This window comes from Diospyros lotus, chromosome 3, assembly GCF_014633365.1.
Source record: "Diospyros lotus cultivar Yz01 chromosome 3, ASM1463336v1, whole genome shotgun sequence".
NCBI classification, from domain to species: domain Eukaryota; kingdom Viridiplantae; phylum Streptophyta; class Magnoliopsida; order Ericales; family Ebenaceae; genus Diospyros; species Diospyros lotus.
In genome coordinates this window covers 30,161,924-30,180,159 of record NC_068340.1, presented here as the reverse complement: position 1 = coordinate 30,180,159, position 18,236 = coordinate 30,161,924, and the positions used below count along the sequence as shown (strand labels likewise).

Genomic DNA, 18,236 nt, shown 5'->3' with positions numbered 1-18,236 from the left:
TAAGAAAATTTTAGGCATGGAAATCAAAAGAAACAGGTCTATTTTCATTTTGTTTATGCATCAATCATTTTATATCCAAAAATTTTTTAAAGAAATTTGGCATGCATGAGTGTAAACCAGTCTCCTTACCCTTAGCGAGCCACTTTATTTTGTCTAGAGATCAATCACCTGCTAATGAAGAGGAAAAAGAGTATATGAGTAAAGTGCCATACTCTAATGTCATAGGGTCAATTATGTACTTAATGGTGTGTACTAGACCTGACCTAGCTCATGTAGTTAGCACACTTAGCAGGTTTATGTCAAACTCAGGTCCTAAGCATTGGGAAGCATTAAAGTGGTTATTAAGATATCTGAAGGGATCTTGTGATATAGGTTTAGTGTATAAAAGCACAAATGAAGAAGTTAAATTAAAAGGATTCACAGATTCTGATTATGCTGGTGATAGAGATAATAGGAAATCAACTTCCTTTTATGTGTTTACCTTAAGTAAATCCTGTGTTAGTTGGAAATCCCAAATTCAGCATATTGTTGCATTATCGACCATTGAATCAGAATATATAGCTGCAACTGAATCAATTAAAGAATCCTTATGGCTTAAAGGTTTACTCACATAACTGGGTGTTTTAAAGAGTAATGTAGTAGTTTATTTAGATAGCCAATCAGCTATTCATTTGTGCAAAAATCCCATGTTTCATGAACGCACTAAACACATAGATATCAGACTCCATTTTATACGTGATATAGTGTCTCAAAATACTATTAATTTGGAGAAAATTATGACTGATTATAACCCCTCAGATATGGGTACTAAGGTTCTCACATTAGCAAAATTTAAGAGCTGCCTATCACTCTTAAATATTGGTAAAATGACATAATCAGTTCTGTGTGAACTACTATTTTTTTTTTCTAAGTGCTGATATGCTATGTGCTGTTGCTGTGTGCTATTTTTATGCTGAGTGCTATTATATTGCTGTGTGCTATCTATTTATTTATTTTTGCTTAGTGCATTATGCCTGTTTTTGTGCATTCTCTGTGGGTCCCGATTTGCTGGATGGTTTTGGTATCAAGGTGGAGATTTGTTGTTTGTGATACCAAACATCCCAAGGCCATGATGATCAGGTGGGCTACACTATCATAGGCTAAGGCCCAGGATTGATAGTGTGTAGATACAACCCAAATGTGTAGTCACCAAATGGAGAAGAAAGCCCAAAGGGCCTTTGAGGAGGTAGGGCCAATTTTGGCCCAGCAGCTCAGGCCCAATTTTAGAGCCCAGCTCGGCCAAACCAGCCCTTGCTCATCCCAGGTATATAATGCTTCTTTCCCCCATGTTTTGACCTAGTTCTATCCTGGCCGTTTGTGACTCCGTCCAAAAACCTAGCTTATCCTCTCTTCCTATCTCGCCATCCCTATCTCTTCCGAAAGCTTGGTTCCTTTATCCTTCTTGACGGATTTTTTGCTGGCTTTCGGTTTACCTCTTGATGGCTATAAAACCTTTGTGGGTTTGATGGGACGAAGGGTGTGAAAAAGAAGAGAAACCGAGTGGAAATCGTTGGGTCTCTGAGTGAACCATTTCTGTGTGATCTCCTATGCTGTGTGCTGGTACCGAGCTGGGCCATTGGGATTTCGGATTGGGAGAGCTTCTCGACGGTTCACTGTAGGTGATGATTTTCTGATATGAGCCTTGAATAGCTGAAACCTTCATTGGTGTTCACATAGAAGTTCTATTTTTCTGTTCTTGTGTTTGTTGCTATTACTTTGTGATTTGGTTTTCAGGCTAACAGAAAATTGTTTGGCTTTGTGCGAGAGTTTTTTCCCAACATAAAGGGTGCACAAGATGGGGGCAAACTACCTGACAACCATTAAAAAATTGAATGAACTAATAGCATCCAAATCAATCTCATGCTCTCATTCGATTGCGATAACATCCTGCTATCACAATGAGTGTGTACGTATTGATATTTATTTGTTGTTACCATTGATCATAAGTAGCAGCAAAAATGCAGAAAAATTCTGCTTGAGTGAACCATAAAAACGTACACCATATAAATGGCAGAAATGTTCGTGAAAATCTACCTGACAAACCTTAACATTTGAATAACCAAAGCCATCCAAATCAATCTCACACACCGATTCAACACAAAATCCAAATCAAAACTTTACATTATGGTACATGTGAAGCTTAAACTTACTGATATGTTCATATAAACCAGTACAATCTGATGCCAAATATACACTGAGAAATCTGTATGGATAATAATCAAGGAAGATAAACTGAATACAAAAAGAAGCCAATGAATGTTCGTCTTCCAAAAGAGATCGGATAATCTTGAGAATAAAGAACAGTGCAAAAAGATGGATTGCATGAAACCTTGTTTATAATTGTAGACCTTATCGATGATCACACAGTCTTATAAACTATATAAAACACACACACACACACATATAAAAACTGTTAAAAGGATGATATTGCAAGCCTATCCAAGTACGTCCCAGTGATGACTTTTTAACAAAAATAAAAATAAAAATAAAAACTCAAAACTAAAATTCCAATAAAATTATTTCCCAAACTAAAATTCTCTGCCACATCACGCAGAGCAGAGGGGAAACGTCGGCTGAGGGAAAGTGAACCGCTATTGAGAACAAAGCAGTTCCTACTGCCCCGTTGCTGGGCCAGCAGAGTTTCCACAGCGGTTGCATTTTGGAACCGAGTTCTAGTTTGCAATATAATTTGGTTGGAGTTTTAGTTTGGATTTATTTATTTATGTTGGGGTTAGACAACAAAACCTTAGGATATCCACCGAATACGAATCAATCGTAGATTAAAAATAGCAACAACAGAAAGCTCGATATCAAAATATACACAAACTGTGACAAGAACAGAAACGAAAAATAATAAAGGGAGACAAGGATTTTACCGTGGTTCACCTCAAAAAGAGGCTATGTCCATGTTTAGCTCTGGTGAGAAGGTCTCACTGCACTAAGTAATGAATCAGAAATTATACCCTCATAAACCCTCTGTACAAACAATGGTTCAAGAAACAAAATGCCCAATAATTACAAAATACAGATTAAAGGCAAACCTATCGAACCATATAATCAAAAGAATCTACACAGAACATTTACAGGGAATGAAGAACACCCACTAGAAACCCTAGCCCGAAGCCAGCGAAAGAACCCCTCTCAATGATCTTCTTTTCCCTTTTCTTTCTTTTGATTTCGTCTCATTCGTCTTACTGGTTCACATCCCGAGGAGCAAAATTAAAAATGATGATAAATTGCTGGGATCAAACCTCATAAAGCATGAGAGAAGAGCTGAGATCAAATCGTGCAAGCACGATGATTATCCCAACAAAGATGACAGATGCTTAGGGTATACCAACAGGCGAGATAAGGCAATCGGGTGAAAGGACAATCAGACTCCATCAAGGAGCAGCGGATGATTGCCACGTGTTGCCATCCTGCAGCTGCCAAATGGTAGTCTGCGGTTGCAGCACGAGGCCCTCCAAACAGCTAAAAACCAATGACGCTGTTTGATGCTTCACAACCAACAATTTATTTGTGGAAAGTTCTAATTTTGTGTAAAGTTCTCCTAGTGATGGCATTAGAAGAAGATTTTTATCGAACTCTGTTAAAACAGGACAGCAAGTAGACCATGAAAACCATTGATTGAGACAAGGAACTGTGAACCGTAGGCCACAAAAGAAAAAGATTAAATGTAATACTCAGAAAAAAAAAGATGCAAATAAATCTAGTTTATCTTAATTTTATGGTGTCAAAAATCAAATACCATAAGTCTATACATGAATTGCATAATATTAATATATAAAGACACAGTGTACCTGGAACCCAACTAACAAGCAAACGAAAGGAATGAACTTGTGCCGAACATATCATTGAACAATCAAATATTGCTCGAACTGAGCCTCGGGACCCTCTACCTTCTCCGAGTGCTTTGCAATATGTCATGTGGGTCGGTATTGTTTGAATGGTGTTATCATTATCAAAAACAAAACTCGAAATTGTTGGTTGAAGGTTGGCTCTCCAAGTGTTGGTTAGACTTCTATTGTAGGACAACGATCTGATCGGGAAGAAGAGAGAGAAAAGAGAGCGATGGTTGGGCTTGGACACGTATAATATTATACATGCAAAAATATTAGAAAGTGAATGTTAGACAGTGGCGGATCGGCCCAGCTTCTGCAGTCTGGTCCAACTCATAATGGGCCTCAAGTACAAAAAATGTGGATGCCCTTTGCGAGTTGGCTTTTGTTTTTCCTGTAATGTAATATGCATGTAAAGCATAGGACAATTGTATAAGAGTTTGTTTACATAATAATAAGATAATATGATGATGTATAAATAATTAAATACAAATTTTATGTTTTTTGCTATAGTTGTAGGCATATTAATTGCGAGTGTCCAACTAAATCACATTTAATCTTTATTTAAAGATGTATTATTTTAATTTTAAAATTATTATACTTTATTTAAAAATAAAAAATATTTATTAAAACTACAACTATTAACTTTCTCTGACTAATAAAATTATAAAAAAAAAAGTGAATTTGGAACCGTACGGATAAGCTCAGCAGCAGCAGCAGCCAGCCAGCCAGGAGTAGACATGGCCACGGTTCATGAACCGCCGGTTCCGGTTCATGAACCGCCGGTTCCGGTTCAAGAAATCTTTGAACCTGAACCGAACCGCCCAAGGGCGGTTTGGGACGGTTCGGTTCCGGTTCCGGTTCGTGCCGGTTCGGTCAACGGTTTGGACCGGTTCGGTCAACGGTTTGAGCCGGTTCGGTCAACGGTTCCGGTTCCGGTTCAAACCGAATTTTTTTAATTTTTTTTTAAATATTGTTGTATTCAATTTTGGTCCTTGTTCCGTTGTTCGGTTCGGTTTGGTTTCGATTTTTAATTGTTAAATGTAATTGTAAATATAAATATTCTCAACCATATTTTTAATAAAAAAACACTACTAAAAATTGAAGAAATATAAGTAATAATTTCATTAAAAATAATTAAAACAACTAAACAAGTATGTAATATAAGTAATTAATTTTTACAAATGTGAAAAATAAAAAATAAAAAATAGAATTAGACTTAATTTCATTAAAAAATAATTACAACAAAAATGTAATACAAGTAATTAATTTTTACAAATGTGAAAAAAAATAAAATATGGACTTGGATCCTACGCATCTTCATTGGAGTCGGAAGTCGCCGTTGTTGAACCATCATTAACCCATTCGTCAGATGATGATGAATGGATAAGTTCTTCTTGACGTCGCATGTTAGCTCTTTCCCAATCATCGAGGCAAACTTGAGCTTCCAATGATTCTGGAGCCAATCTTGATCTTCTTTCGTCCAAAATGTTGCCTCCACTACTGAATGTTTGTTCAACGGCTACAGTTGAAGCTGGAACTGCAAGAAGTTGACTTGCAATAATTGCAAGAGTTGGAAATGTCTCCTTGTGCCTTTTCCACCACTCCAAAATTTCAAAATTTAAACCTGTATCATCACCAAACTCAAAAACTGTGGTTAGATAAGTTTCGAGCTCCGAATGTGAGCTCGATCTAGGTTTTTTCCTCCTTTGATCTAAAAATTTATGACCCCATTTCATTGGTTGGGAGGAAGAGGAATGCGGAGCCATGGATGGAAATGATTCTTCACTACTAGGAGCAATAACATATGCTTCATATAATTGATTGCATAAAGTTCTAACCTTAGAAATTATAATATTCACATCAATTTCTTCATTATTTTCTAATCCTAACAACGAATAATAGTTAGACAAACACTCAATTAAACCATCAAATTTACACCTAGGATCAAATACCATAGTAACAAGAAAAATTTCAGGAATAAATTGATAATAACGTAACCATTTTTCTCTCATTTCTAAAACAGCATGACAAATTTCTTCAACATTAATTCCTTCCATTAATACACCGGCCACATTCATTGCTTCTATTAAAAATTGATGTGAAGTTGGTTTATAAACACTACTAAGTGTATGAGTAGCATCATTAAAAATTCGTAAAATATTCAAAATTGAACTACAAACATTCCACATAGTTGGAAAAATAGGATATTGTGGAATATAATTTGCTGCAAAAGAACACAATAAATCTTTATATTCAAAAGATTGATTAAGTAATTTAAAAGTTGAGTTCCAACGAGTAGGGACATCTTTTGAAAAACGTTTTGGGGTTTGACCATTGGAGGTGCAAAAATGTGCCCATGCTTTTGCAGTTCGAGGGTGTACCCAAATATAAGAAATAACATTTCTAATTGGATCTAAATAAGAATTAAGTGACTTAATACCATCTTGAACACATAAATTTAAAACATGACATGCACATCTAACATGAAAAAATCTTCCACCAAAATTTGGTTGGCAAATTCTTTTCAATTCATTAATAGAAGCAGTATTAGCCGATGCATTATCAAAAGAAATTGAAAAAATTCTATTAACTAATCTATATTCTTGTAAAATTTGTTGAATTATTCTACAAATATTTTCAGCATTATGACTTTCATCAAAACATCGATACGCAAGAATTCTTTTTTGTAAAACATAATTTTCATCAACCCAATGACAAGTAATACCCATATATGAATGAGTTTGCCAATGATCACTCCAAATATCACTACAAATAGAAACATTAATATTATTGTTTTGAAAATATGTTATCAATTCAATTTTTGAGTTTTTAAACAATTTTAACAAATTCCTTTTCAAAGTATTTCTAGGAATTGATTTAAAACTAGGATTAACAAAGTTTTGACAAAATCGAGTAAAACCTAATTTTTCACCAAAACTAAAAGATAAATGATCAATTGCTACCATTTCAGCTAAACCAGACCTACAATTAGCTTCATTATAATGAAATAATTGAGGAGAGTTTGAAGAGGTAGCAAACCCGGATATTTGTGTTTGATCGCGGCTCAATCCAACCTTGAGCGGGTGCTTTGTTTGCAAATGTCGGGCGAAAGTACCATATCCACCTCCTTGCTTGAATTTGTATACTTGATTACAATAATTACAAGATACATCAAATTTACCATCTCCTTTTGGTGTTTTCTTGAAATGAATATTAAAAATATCAGAAGTAGAAATTTTTCCACCTCCCTTTTGTTGAGTTTCACTCTCTTGTGTTTGAAAATTTTGAGCTTCAAACTCAACATTTTCAACATTTCTACCTTCACTTGCCATTTTTTTGAAAAAAGTATGATAATAAAAAAATATAATAATGATAAAATAATATAGTAACAAGTAATAAATAATTAATAATATAATTGAATAAATTGATAAATAACAAAATGAGAAGATTGAAGAAATTGAAATTAAAATATTAAATGAGAGACAAAATTGAGAGAATAATAATAGCTTGAGACTTGAGAGAGAGAGAGAGAGAGATAGAGAGAAAGTGTGAAAAATGAGTGGGGGAGGGAGGGGTATATATAGATAGGAATTATAAAATTTAAAAAAAAAAAAAAAGTTTGAGGGGGGGGGGGGGGTTCCAACGGTCCAATCCAATTTGGACCGTTGGGGGGGGGGGGGGGGGGGGGCTGTCGTCCAACGGTCCAATTTGGACCGTTGGGGGGGGGGGGGGGGGGGGGGGGCTGTCCAACGGTCCAATTTGGACCGTTGGGGGGGGGGGGGGGGGGGGGGGGGCGCGCCGCGCACGGGGGGGAGGGGGGGGGGCCGCGCACGGGGGGAGGGGGGGGTGCACCGTGCGCGGCCGCACGCGCACGGGGGGGGAGGGGGGCCGGTTCCGCGGACCGGAACCGGCGGTTCCGGTTCCGGTTCCGCGGACCGGAACCGGCGGTTCCGGTTCCGGTTCCGCGGAACCGGCGGTTCCGGTTCCGCGGAACCGGCGGTTCCGGTTCTCCGGAACCTTGAACCGGAACCGGACCGAATTTCGCCGGTTCGGTCCGGTTCCGGTTCCGGTTCCGGTTCGGCCGGTTCCGGGTCCGGTTCCGGCCGGTCCGGTTCCGGTTCGAACCGCCGGTCCGGTTCAATTTTGGCCATGTCTAGCCAGGAGTCCGCGGCACCCAGATTTGCCTCAATTCCTTGTGCTAATGCATGACATCATTGTCAGGCTCCGGGGATAAAATAATTAAATAGAAATATGGAAAAGACCCAAAAAGAAGAAAAATGAAAAAGTCAATCAACGCATGGGACGTGGCTTGGATTGTGTCCCAAGCCAAGTCTATTAAATAAATTAATAAAAGAAATCAAAGGTAATAGTAATACTAACATTAAAGAGTAGTAATTAAATAAAATAATAATAATAAGTTATATGTATATATATATATATATTATTTTTTATATTTAAATAATTCAAATTTAAATATTAAAAATAAAAAATATAAAAAATATATCCATATTTCCCTTGCAAACTATAAGCCTTTCTGGCTCTACTTTTCCAACAACAAATATCCAAAATCCCCCAAACGATTCCTTACTCATCCGGGTTTGATCGTCGCTGCCATCGATTTTCCGAAACGTTCATGCCACTGTTGTCCAGGTCCTACATATCGTAGCTTCAATCGCCTGTCTGTACGCCTTCTTCAGCAACAGCCGTGGATTCGTTTTCCAGTTGCTCTCCCGTTCCGCCGAAGAATGATATTTTCCAGGATTGGACGCTCCTTGTCGCGATCGACTCGTTCAACAGCTCTCTCCCGCTCTGGATATACACCCTGGCATCAGGGGGATACGCGACTTGTTCAATTTGATGAGAAATTAGGGTTTTTGAGGGGCTATTTGACTTCAATAAGGAGCAATAGGGAGTTTGTTTCCAAGCCCTACTATTTGTCCGATTTGAATCACGTGCTTGCGAACCCTAAGCTTCGAAGGTTTTTCTCAAGTGAAGCTCCCAAAAAGAAGAGTAAGAATTTTGTCGCTGTGTTCGCTATTTTTGTTGGATGGAGCAGTCTCTTCGTTTATTTATTTATTTGTTTTTATTTATTTGTAGATTATGAGAATTTTTTCCCGAAGAATAAGAAGGAAATCCCCAAAGAAAACGGGCGAAAATCAGAGTCGAAAGGTAATTCAGTTTACAGTTTTATTGTTTGCAATTAAGGATGCGGTGTTACATTCCCTGATTGATGGAAAAATGTTGGAACATTTCTGCCGCTTCGGTGTCTAGAGAAGGTGGAAGAGAAAGTAAGAGTATTTATTTGTTGAATATCTATTGATTCTCCGGTGATTATCTTTTTACAATCTATGTTAAAGAACCTGACAGTTTTGCATCATGGGCTTTTGGCTACCTAATGCAACCCTAACCTTTAACACAAAAAGTCGAGGGTTACTTAATCTACAGGCGATGTACTAGGTTAAAGCTCGAGAGAACATACTTGGGAAAGTGAAGACGAAGCTTCTAGGTGACAGACGAGTTGTCTTAAAAAACGCCAAAAAGGCATTCTGCCTTGAGTCACATTTTGTCATTATTGTATTTCCTCCCTACAAAAACTAGTTCCTGGAAGTCCACATATATGTTCAGGTATATAAGAAGTGGGATAAACTGTTAAAACTTTATTTTGTCAAATAGAATGATGAATGAAGGCTACTTGTTAGTTACCCTTTTGCTAGAAGATAACTAGGACTGGCTCTGGACCTGGCTTTCACGATTATTTTGGACTGTTATTTTCTGGTAGAGGCTCTTCCATGAACCTTTAATGCAAAAATTACTAATAGTTTCCCTTCCTCAAAAGCATTTAGCTGACATTGTTTGAGTGCTAAAAAAGATGAATAAATTGGTGAACCCTTTAAAATATACTTGAACAGTCTCTCGTTAGGGTGGTCGGAAAATGTTAGCAAAATTGCATATACTAAATCTAATTACAGGGTCGGCTGAAATTTAGATTCTAAACAGGCATGGTTCTAACTTAATCTTCTACTCTGTCACAATTAAACCTCTCTGTAGAATGATACTGTTCTTTGGACTTTCTGCAACCCACCATTCCTTCCAATCGAGCCCTTTCTCTGTCTCTTTCTCTCAATTCATGCTTCTTGCCACCCAAAGTATCTTCACAGATCCATCCAAAACTGTTATAATTGGGAGCACTGGCAGCCTTGTAATCCTCCAAGAAACCGATCAAACACCCCTCAATCACTCACAACTCACTGGCCAACACACCACAACTCAAAACATATAATAAATCATAGAAATTAATCAAGAACAGAACAAGAAATGAAACACACAACCCACATGGGGAGAGACAATTTTATCCTGGTTCATGCCACGTGAATGGCATTGCATCCAGCCTTGAAACCACCACCGAGCAGCCTTCTTTATTGATGGATAACAGTACATGACTTTCCCTTTCTCTCTCCCATGATACAAGCTTTCCCAAGAATGAACAAGACTATTCTAACTCACAACTTTCTCACTCTCTTGGTTCTCGTGGAAACAAAAAGAGAATATACGATAAATCAACCCTTAGCTCCCTCTGCCCTATTTATAGAAAATAGGATGATATTTCCTAGGGCCGGTTATGAAATTATCAGATTTGCCTTCCACTAATAACTAATATTACAAGAGTGCCACCCGCCTGTCAACTACCCCATAACCAACACTGCACATAATCCTATCACTAACTCGAGACAATTTTCAACAAAAACTGTGATAAAAATAACACTCCCTTTCCTCACCATTGTCACTTACCCCCTTCCCAAACAGACCTAACCCAACCCTCTCTCCCCTGTACCTTTTTATGGTTGTAGTGGAGATGATTTATATACAATTTTGCTCATGTTTGCTACACTTTGGTGGGTGGTGATGGCGATGGCGATGGCGATGTTAATGAAATGAGTTTTTACTTAGTCAATTGTTTTTCCTGTTTTTAAGGAATGTTAGTTGAAGGTTGTTTGATTTTCTTTTGAATAAATTTAAACTAAGGGATATTAGTTATAGAAGATTATGGATAGGGTTCTTCCAGATTTTAAGGAAGGTTAGTTGGAATTTGTTTTGAATTTTTCTGGATATGATTTGTATAAAAGCAGAGGATGGCTATCAATAAACGTATGAAGGTATTTTTCTTCTAACTAACATATGGTATCAGAGTTGTACTTCTTGAGGGATCTGTGAGAGGGTGAGTGATCAATGGCTTCTACTAGTTTACCAGCTATAGGTCCTCCTCTGTTTACGGGGGAAAATTATCACATATGGGTGATAAAAATGACGGCTTATCTAAAGGCTTTAAGCTTATGGGATGTAGTTGAAGATGGAGCTGATCCTCCTGCACTTGGTCCTAATCCAACGTTGGCACAGATAAGGGCTCATGAGAAGCTTAAGGCAAGAAAACCAAGGGCTCTTACCTGCATTCATTTCGCACTTTCAGATGTGATTTTCACTAGGATAATGGCTTGTGAGACACCTAAGGATGTGTGGCAAAAATTGAAGGAAGAGTTTGAAGGCAGTGATAGGGTGAAGATTGTCAAACTCTTGACACTTAAAAGGGAGTTTGAAATGTTGAAAATGAAGGATGAAGAATCAGTCAAAGATTACTCATCCAAGGTTCTTGAGCTTGTGAACAAGATAAGGTTGCTAGGAGAAGCATTTCCTGATGAAAGAGTGGTAGAGAAAATGATGATAAGCTTACCTACAAAGTTTGAGTCCAAAATTTCAGCAATAGAAGAATCTTGTGACCTCAAGACATTGACAGTTGCTGAATTGATAAGCAAATTACAAACTCAAGTGCAAATATCAATTATAAGGGATGGAGAGGTGACTGAAGGGGCATTTCAAGCCAAGCAAAAAGGAAGGCAATCTAAGAAGGAGTGGAAGAAATATTCTGGTGACAAGTCAGGTAAAGAAAAGGCAGTTTCTAGTTCAAAGGAGTCTACGAACAAAGGAAAGTTTCCTCCCTGCAGGTTTTGTCAAAGGACGAATCATCTAGAAAAATTTTGCTGGTTTAAGGAGAAGCCACCTATCCAATGTAGATTTTGTAAGAAAATGGGTCATATAGAGAAGAATTGCAGAGTCAAGCAAAACCAGGGCCAAGAAAAACCATTTCTGAAAGCTAACTATACAGCAGAAGAAGAAGAAGAAGAAAAAGAAGAAGAAGAGCTTAAAGCCAGCTTGTTCATGGTGTCTCAAAGTTCACAAATAGTAGGAAAGCAAATCTGGTTCATTGACAGTGGCTATACAAGTCACATGTTAAAGGATGAAAAACTCTTCAACCAGTTGGATAAAACTGTCAAGACCAAGGTGAAACTAGGCGACAGTGATGTGGTTGAAGCTCAAGGAAAGGGTTCAGTGGCTGTGCAAACAAAAGAAGGTACCAAATACATACATGATGTTCTCTATATTCCATGCCTAGCCCATAATTTGCTAAGTGTTGCTCAAATGCTTCAAAATAACTATTCATTGACATTTAAGGACAAATGTTTCTTTATTTATGATTTTGATGATGTGCTGATTGTTGAATTGCCTATGGTTGATAAAAGTTTTCCTTTGAATTGGAATTCTGTTGGTGAACGAGTTAATTTTGTGAAAGATGATGAGTCATGGTTATGGCATAAAAGATATGGGCATTTTAACTTTGCTGCACTCACCAAATTGCACAATCAAGGCTTAACTAAGGATTTGCCTGAAATCTTAATTCCTACTGCCGTTTGTGGCTCTTGTCAAATGGGAAAGCAGCATAGGCAGCCATTTCCTATTAGTTCTTCATGGAGGGCCAAGGAAAAGCTTGAATTAATACACTAAGATGTCTGCGGGCCTATGAAAACTGAATCCTTGAGTAAGAGCAGGTATTTTGTGTTGCTTATTGATTACCTAACTAGAATGACATGGGTATACTTTGCGAGTCACAAGTCACAAGTATTATCTGTGTTCAAAAAATTCAGAGTAATGGCAGAAGCACAGAGTGGAAGTAAACTAAAGATCTTGAGGTCGGATAATGGCATGGAATATAATTCAAATGAGTTTATAAAATATTGTGATGATTTGGGAATTAATCATCAATTGATTGTAGGGTACACTCCTGAGCAGAATGGTGTGTCGGAGAGGAAAAATAGGACAGTGGTTGAAATGGTGAGGTGCATGTTATATGAAAAAGGGCTACCTCAAAAGTTTTGGGCAGAAGCAGTTTATTGTGCAGTTTTGTTGGAGATAATCCTAGAATTAAATAGATAAAGCCGGACAAAGGGAAATGACTTCAAAGATGCAACGAAGATAAAGAAGATAGAGCAGAAGATATATCAGAAAGTATAGGAGTTTGAATAACTCCAAATCTATTATTGTATTTTAATTTTAAATACCCTAATTTTTTGCTAGGAGATAAGAAGTATAGCTATATTTAAAGTAGCCTTGTATCCTAGAAGAGATAGAATAGTTTCTGTGCATTCGAGTTCTTTTTCAATCAGAAATTGTTCATGGTATTAGAGCTTGGTTCTTGATAATCAGCACACCAACTTTTCTCAAGATGGCCGACTCCTCAACCACAAGTGCAACCTCCAATATAGGTCCTCTTACAGCCTCTCGATCGATTCTTCCAATCCCTTCTCCTTCTCCCTTCTTGTTAGATCACAATACTCTCCAAATCACAACATAAACTTAATGGGACCAATTTTCGGGAATGATCTCAGTCGGTTATGTTGGTGATGAAAGGCAAAGGAAAAATGGGGTATCTCACAGGAGTAATACCTCAGCCAAATCTTGAAACTACTGAGCATGAAGCATGGGATGCTGAAAACTCTATAGTGATGGGTTGGCTCATCAATTCCATGGAGTCAAAGATAGGGCGAACCTATCTATTCTACAAGATAGCAAAGGACGTATGGGATGCTGTCCAGAGCCTATATTCAGACATGGAGAACACAACACAATGCTTTAAGGTAAGATCAGCTTTGAGAACCACTCGCAAAGGTAACCATTCGGTGACTGAATACTATAATATTGTATCTGAATTATGGCAAGGAAAGGATTTGTTTTATGATATACAATGGGAGTGTACGAAGGATGGAGTAAAATATGCAAAGATTGTGGAGAAAGAGCGGGTATTTGATTTCCTATGTGGATTAAATCCGGACTTAGATGAAGTCCGCGGAAGGCTCCTAGGGATGAAACCCTTCCCTTCCATCAAGGAGGCCTTTGCTGAGGTTAGGAGGGAGCAAAGTCGGAAAAAGGTCATGTTAAACACAGCTCCTGAGGTCAATAATCAGGATGGGTCAGCACTTACAGCCTTGAAGCAAAGGACAACACCACCTCGAGGAGATCATACAAAAGATTGACCTTGGTGTGATCACTGCAAAAGACTGTACCATACTAAAGAAACCTGCTGGAAAATACACGGGAAGCCTGCTAATTGGAAGGGGAGAAATCAGAATCAGAAGAGGTCACAAGCAGTTTATGCAGTGGATGTAGAAGAAGGTAAAAGTTTTACCTTAACCTCTAATCAATTGGAGGTTTTGCAGCAGGTTTTTAAACAAACAGGGATTTCAAAACCCTCCAATTCTGAGGAAGTAATGAATCCAACCACCTCCCAAGTGACACAAGGTAAGAGTTATAATTGCTATCTTTCTAAGTTACTAAATGGGACTGATTGGATTGTTGATACGGGGCCTCCGACCATATGACCGGATCTATGTGTGGCATGGTGGATTACAAATGTTGTGATAGGAATATAAAGGTGACTATGGCAGATGGTACAATATCGTATGTTGAAGGGAAAGATTCAGTGTACTTAAATGATTTATGGCTAAAATCTGTCTTATATGTGCCCTCTTTAAGATGTAACCTGCTATCTATCAACAAAATCACTAGAGATATGAATTGCAAAGTAATTTTTTCTCATACTCGATGTGTGTTTTAGGACCTAATTTCGGAGAGGATGATTGGCAATGCTGAGGAGAGAGAGGCCTTTACTATGCGAAAGGACCAGCTACTGCTGCTGCTTCTGTTCTTATCCCTAGGTTACAAAATTCATTTTTTTCTTCTGCTGTTTTAGATTCTAATATTCACTTATGGCACAAGAGATTAGGCCACTTGAATTTTCGTCATTTAAAGCTTTTGTATCCTCGTTTATTTAACAATAAAATGAGTGATTCTTTTAACTGTGAACAGTATATTCTTGCTAAACAAACAAAATCTTCACATCCTATTCATGCATAAACCAACCAAACCTTTCTACATAATCCATAGTGATGTATGGGGATCAACTAGGATACCAAATTTGACTAACACTCGCTGGTTTATCACCTTCATTGATGACCATACCAGGGTATGTCGGGTATTCTTGATGAAGGAAAAATCTGAAGTTTACACAGTTTTCAGAAAATTCCATCAAATGGTCCGCAACTTATTTCACACATCCATCCATATTCTTCGATCGAATAATGGAAAAGAATACTTCTCATCCGAGTTTGAGACATATTTAAGTGACAATAGTATTTTTCACCAAAGCACATGTTCTTATAATCCCCAACAAAATGGTGTGGCAGAAAGGAAGAACCGGCATTTGCTCGAAACAGCCCGAACACTCATGTTTTCCAGTTTTGTGCCTACATCCTATTGGGGAGAAGCCATTCTCACTTTAGCCTATCTCATTAATCGGATACCTTCTAAAGTCTTTAGTTTCAAAACCCCTTTAAACACTCTCATTACCTCATATCCTCACCTTACCCACATTCTGAACTCTTTGTCCCCTAAAGTTTTTGGCGGTACTGCTTATGTTCACAACTAAAGCTCTAAATTACATCCAAAATCCTTGAAGTATGTATTTGTTAGTTATTCTCCTACACAACAAGGATACAAGTGTTATTGTCTTAACACAAAAAAATTCCTTGTGTCTTGTGATGTCCTTTCTAGAACATCAGTCTTATTACCCTACAACCAATCTGCAGGGGGAGATTTCAAGTGCAGATCAGGGTAGGGATAATTGTTGGGATGTTAGTCTTCTTCCTAAAACAGTGACCTCATCTATTCCTATTTCGAATGATGTAACAGATTCAGGGGGAGAAGAACAGCAGTAGCAGCAACATATTTCAGAAACAGGGCCTAAAACACGATTGCCAATGAAAGTATATTCAAGGTGAAAGGATCTTGAACCAAGGCAAGATCAATCATCAACCCCGGGACAAGGTCCAACACAAGAAGAGGAAGAGAGGACTGAATCAATAGCACTATTTGAGGCTCCCAGCAAGTTCAACAATGCAGAACCAGAGACTGCAGAAGCTGAACCATACGACCTAGATATTCCAATTGCTTGGAGAAAAGGAGTAAGGTCATGTACTTGACATCCTATAACTAACCATTTGGTGTACTCTCAATTGTCCCAAAGTTTCAAGGCATTTACCATCAAAGTGGATGAGGTGCAGATTCCAAAAAATATTGATGATGCCCTACAAAAACTAGATTGGGAAGCAGCTATAATGGAGGAAATGGATGCCCTAGTAAAAAATGGTACATGGAAAGTGGTAGATTTGCCTCAAAATAAGAAAATAGTAGGGAGCAGATGAGTATTTGCTGTAAAACATAGAATTGATGGAAGCATTGAACGATATAAAGCCAAGTTGGTGTCCAAGGATTCACTCAAACTCAAGGTATAGATTATGAAGAGACCTTTGCACCCGTTGCAAAGGTCAATTCTATACGTGTGTTACTTTCAATTGCAGCTAACTTAGATTAAGAATTACACCAACTTGATATAAAGAATGCATTTCTTAATGGAGATCTAGAAGAAGAGGTATATATGAGAATGCCTCCCGGATTTGAAGAAAAAGGGAAGGCTTGTAGATTAATAAAATCGTTATATGGGCTGAAACAATCTCCTAGGGCCTGGTTCAAGCGGTTTAGTACTACATTGCATTAGCTAGGGTATCAACAAGGGCAGTCTGACCATACTCTGTTTACTAAACATGCTGTTAATCGCCTTAAAACTATCTTAATTGTCTATGTGAATGACATTATCGTTACAGGTGATGATAAACAAGAGATTTCAGCATTAAAGGAGCAATTACAACAATTTTTTGAAGTAAAACACCTTGGGAAGATGAGATATTTTCTTGGGATGGAAATAACAAGGAGCAAGGAGGGAATCCTTATATCCCAAAGAAAATACACTCTAGACCTATTAAAAGAAATAGGCAAGTTGGGGTGTAAACCAGCTAATACACCGTTGGAACCCAACTGGAAATATAATGAAGATGAGGCTGAGAAAGCAGTTGACAAAGAAAGGTATCAAAGATTAGGAGGAAGGTTGATATACTTGTCTCTTACACGGCCATACATCTCATATGCAGTGAGTAAAGTAAGTCAATACATGCATTCACCAACTAGCAAACATCTTGATGCAGCTTATCATATTCTAAGATATCTAAAATGGACTCCTAGCAAAGGTATTTTGTTTAGAAAGACCGAAGACTGGAGAATTCAAGGGTTCGTAGATGCTGACTGGGCTAGTTCCTTAGAAGATAGCAAATCAACTTCTGGTTATTGCACAAAACTATGGGGAAATCTTATTACATGGAGAAGCAAAAAACAGTGTGGTAGCTAGGAGTAGTGCTGAAGCAGAATACCGAGCTATAGCCCAAGGCATTTGTGAAGTAATATGGCTAGGAAAGTTCATGAATGACTTGAAGATGCCTAATACTGATCTTACAAGACTATATTGTGACAGTAAATGTGCCATTAGTATAGTAAATAACCCAATTCAACATGATCGGATGAAGCATGTAAGAATTGATAGGCATTTCATCAGACAAGAGATTGAAGAAGGAGGAATAAACCTAGTATATATCCCTACGTGTCTACAAGAAGTTGATATTCTTACCAAGACAATGAACAAATAAGGATTTGAAGTGATTAGAGGCAAGCTGTGATGAAGGATATCTATTCTCCAACTTGAGGGGGAGTGTTGGAGATAATCCTAGAATAAAATAGATAAAGCCGGACAAAGGGAAAGGAATTCAAAGATGCAACGAAGATAAGAAGATAGAGCAGAAGATATATCCGAAAATATAGGAGTTTGAATTACTCCAAATCTGTTATTGTATTTTAATTTTAAATACCCTAATCTTTAGCTAAGAGATAAGAAGTATAGCTGTATTTAAAGTAGCCTTGTATCCTAGAAGAGATAGAATAGTTTCTGTGCATTCGAGTTCTTTTTCAATCAGAAATCCAAGTCTGAAAATTGTTCAAGTTTATTTGCTGAATAGATTACCTACGTCAACAGTGGATGGTAAAACACCAGTGGAGGCTTGGAGTGGTGTACGACCTTCGGCAAAG

At 37.7% G+C, this 18,236-nt stretch overlaps 1 protein-coding gene across 1 annotated transcript in view; it reads left to right on the top strand.

Annotated features, from left to right (window-relative positions):
- Positions 1 to 8,411: 8,411 nt before the first annotated feature.
- LOC127797274 (ATP-dependent zinc metalloprotease FTSH 10, mitochondrial-like) overlaps positions 8,412 to 18,236 on the top strand; it is a 38,116-nt gene continuing 28,291 nt past the window's right edge. Inside the window, exons 1-2 of the mRNA XM_052330025.1 lie at positions 8,412 to 8,891; positions 8,979 to 9,050. Coding sequence (XP_052185985.1) covers positions 8,627 to 8,891; positions 8,979 to 9,050 — 337 coding nt within the window. The 5' untranslated portion in view covers positions 8,412 to 8,626. The remainder of the gene's footprint in view (positions 8,892 to 8,978; positions 9,051 to 18,236) is intronic.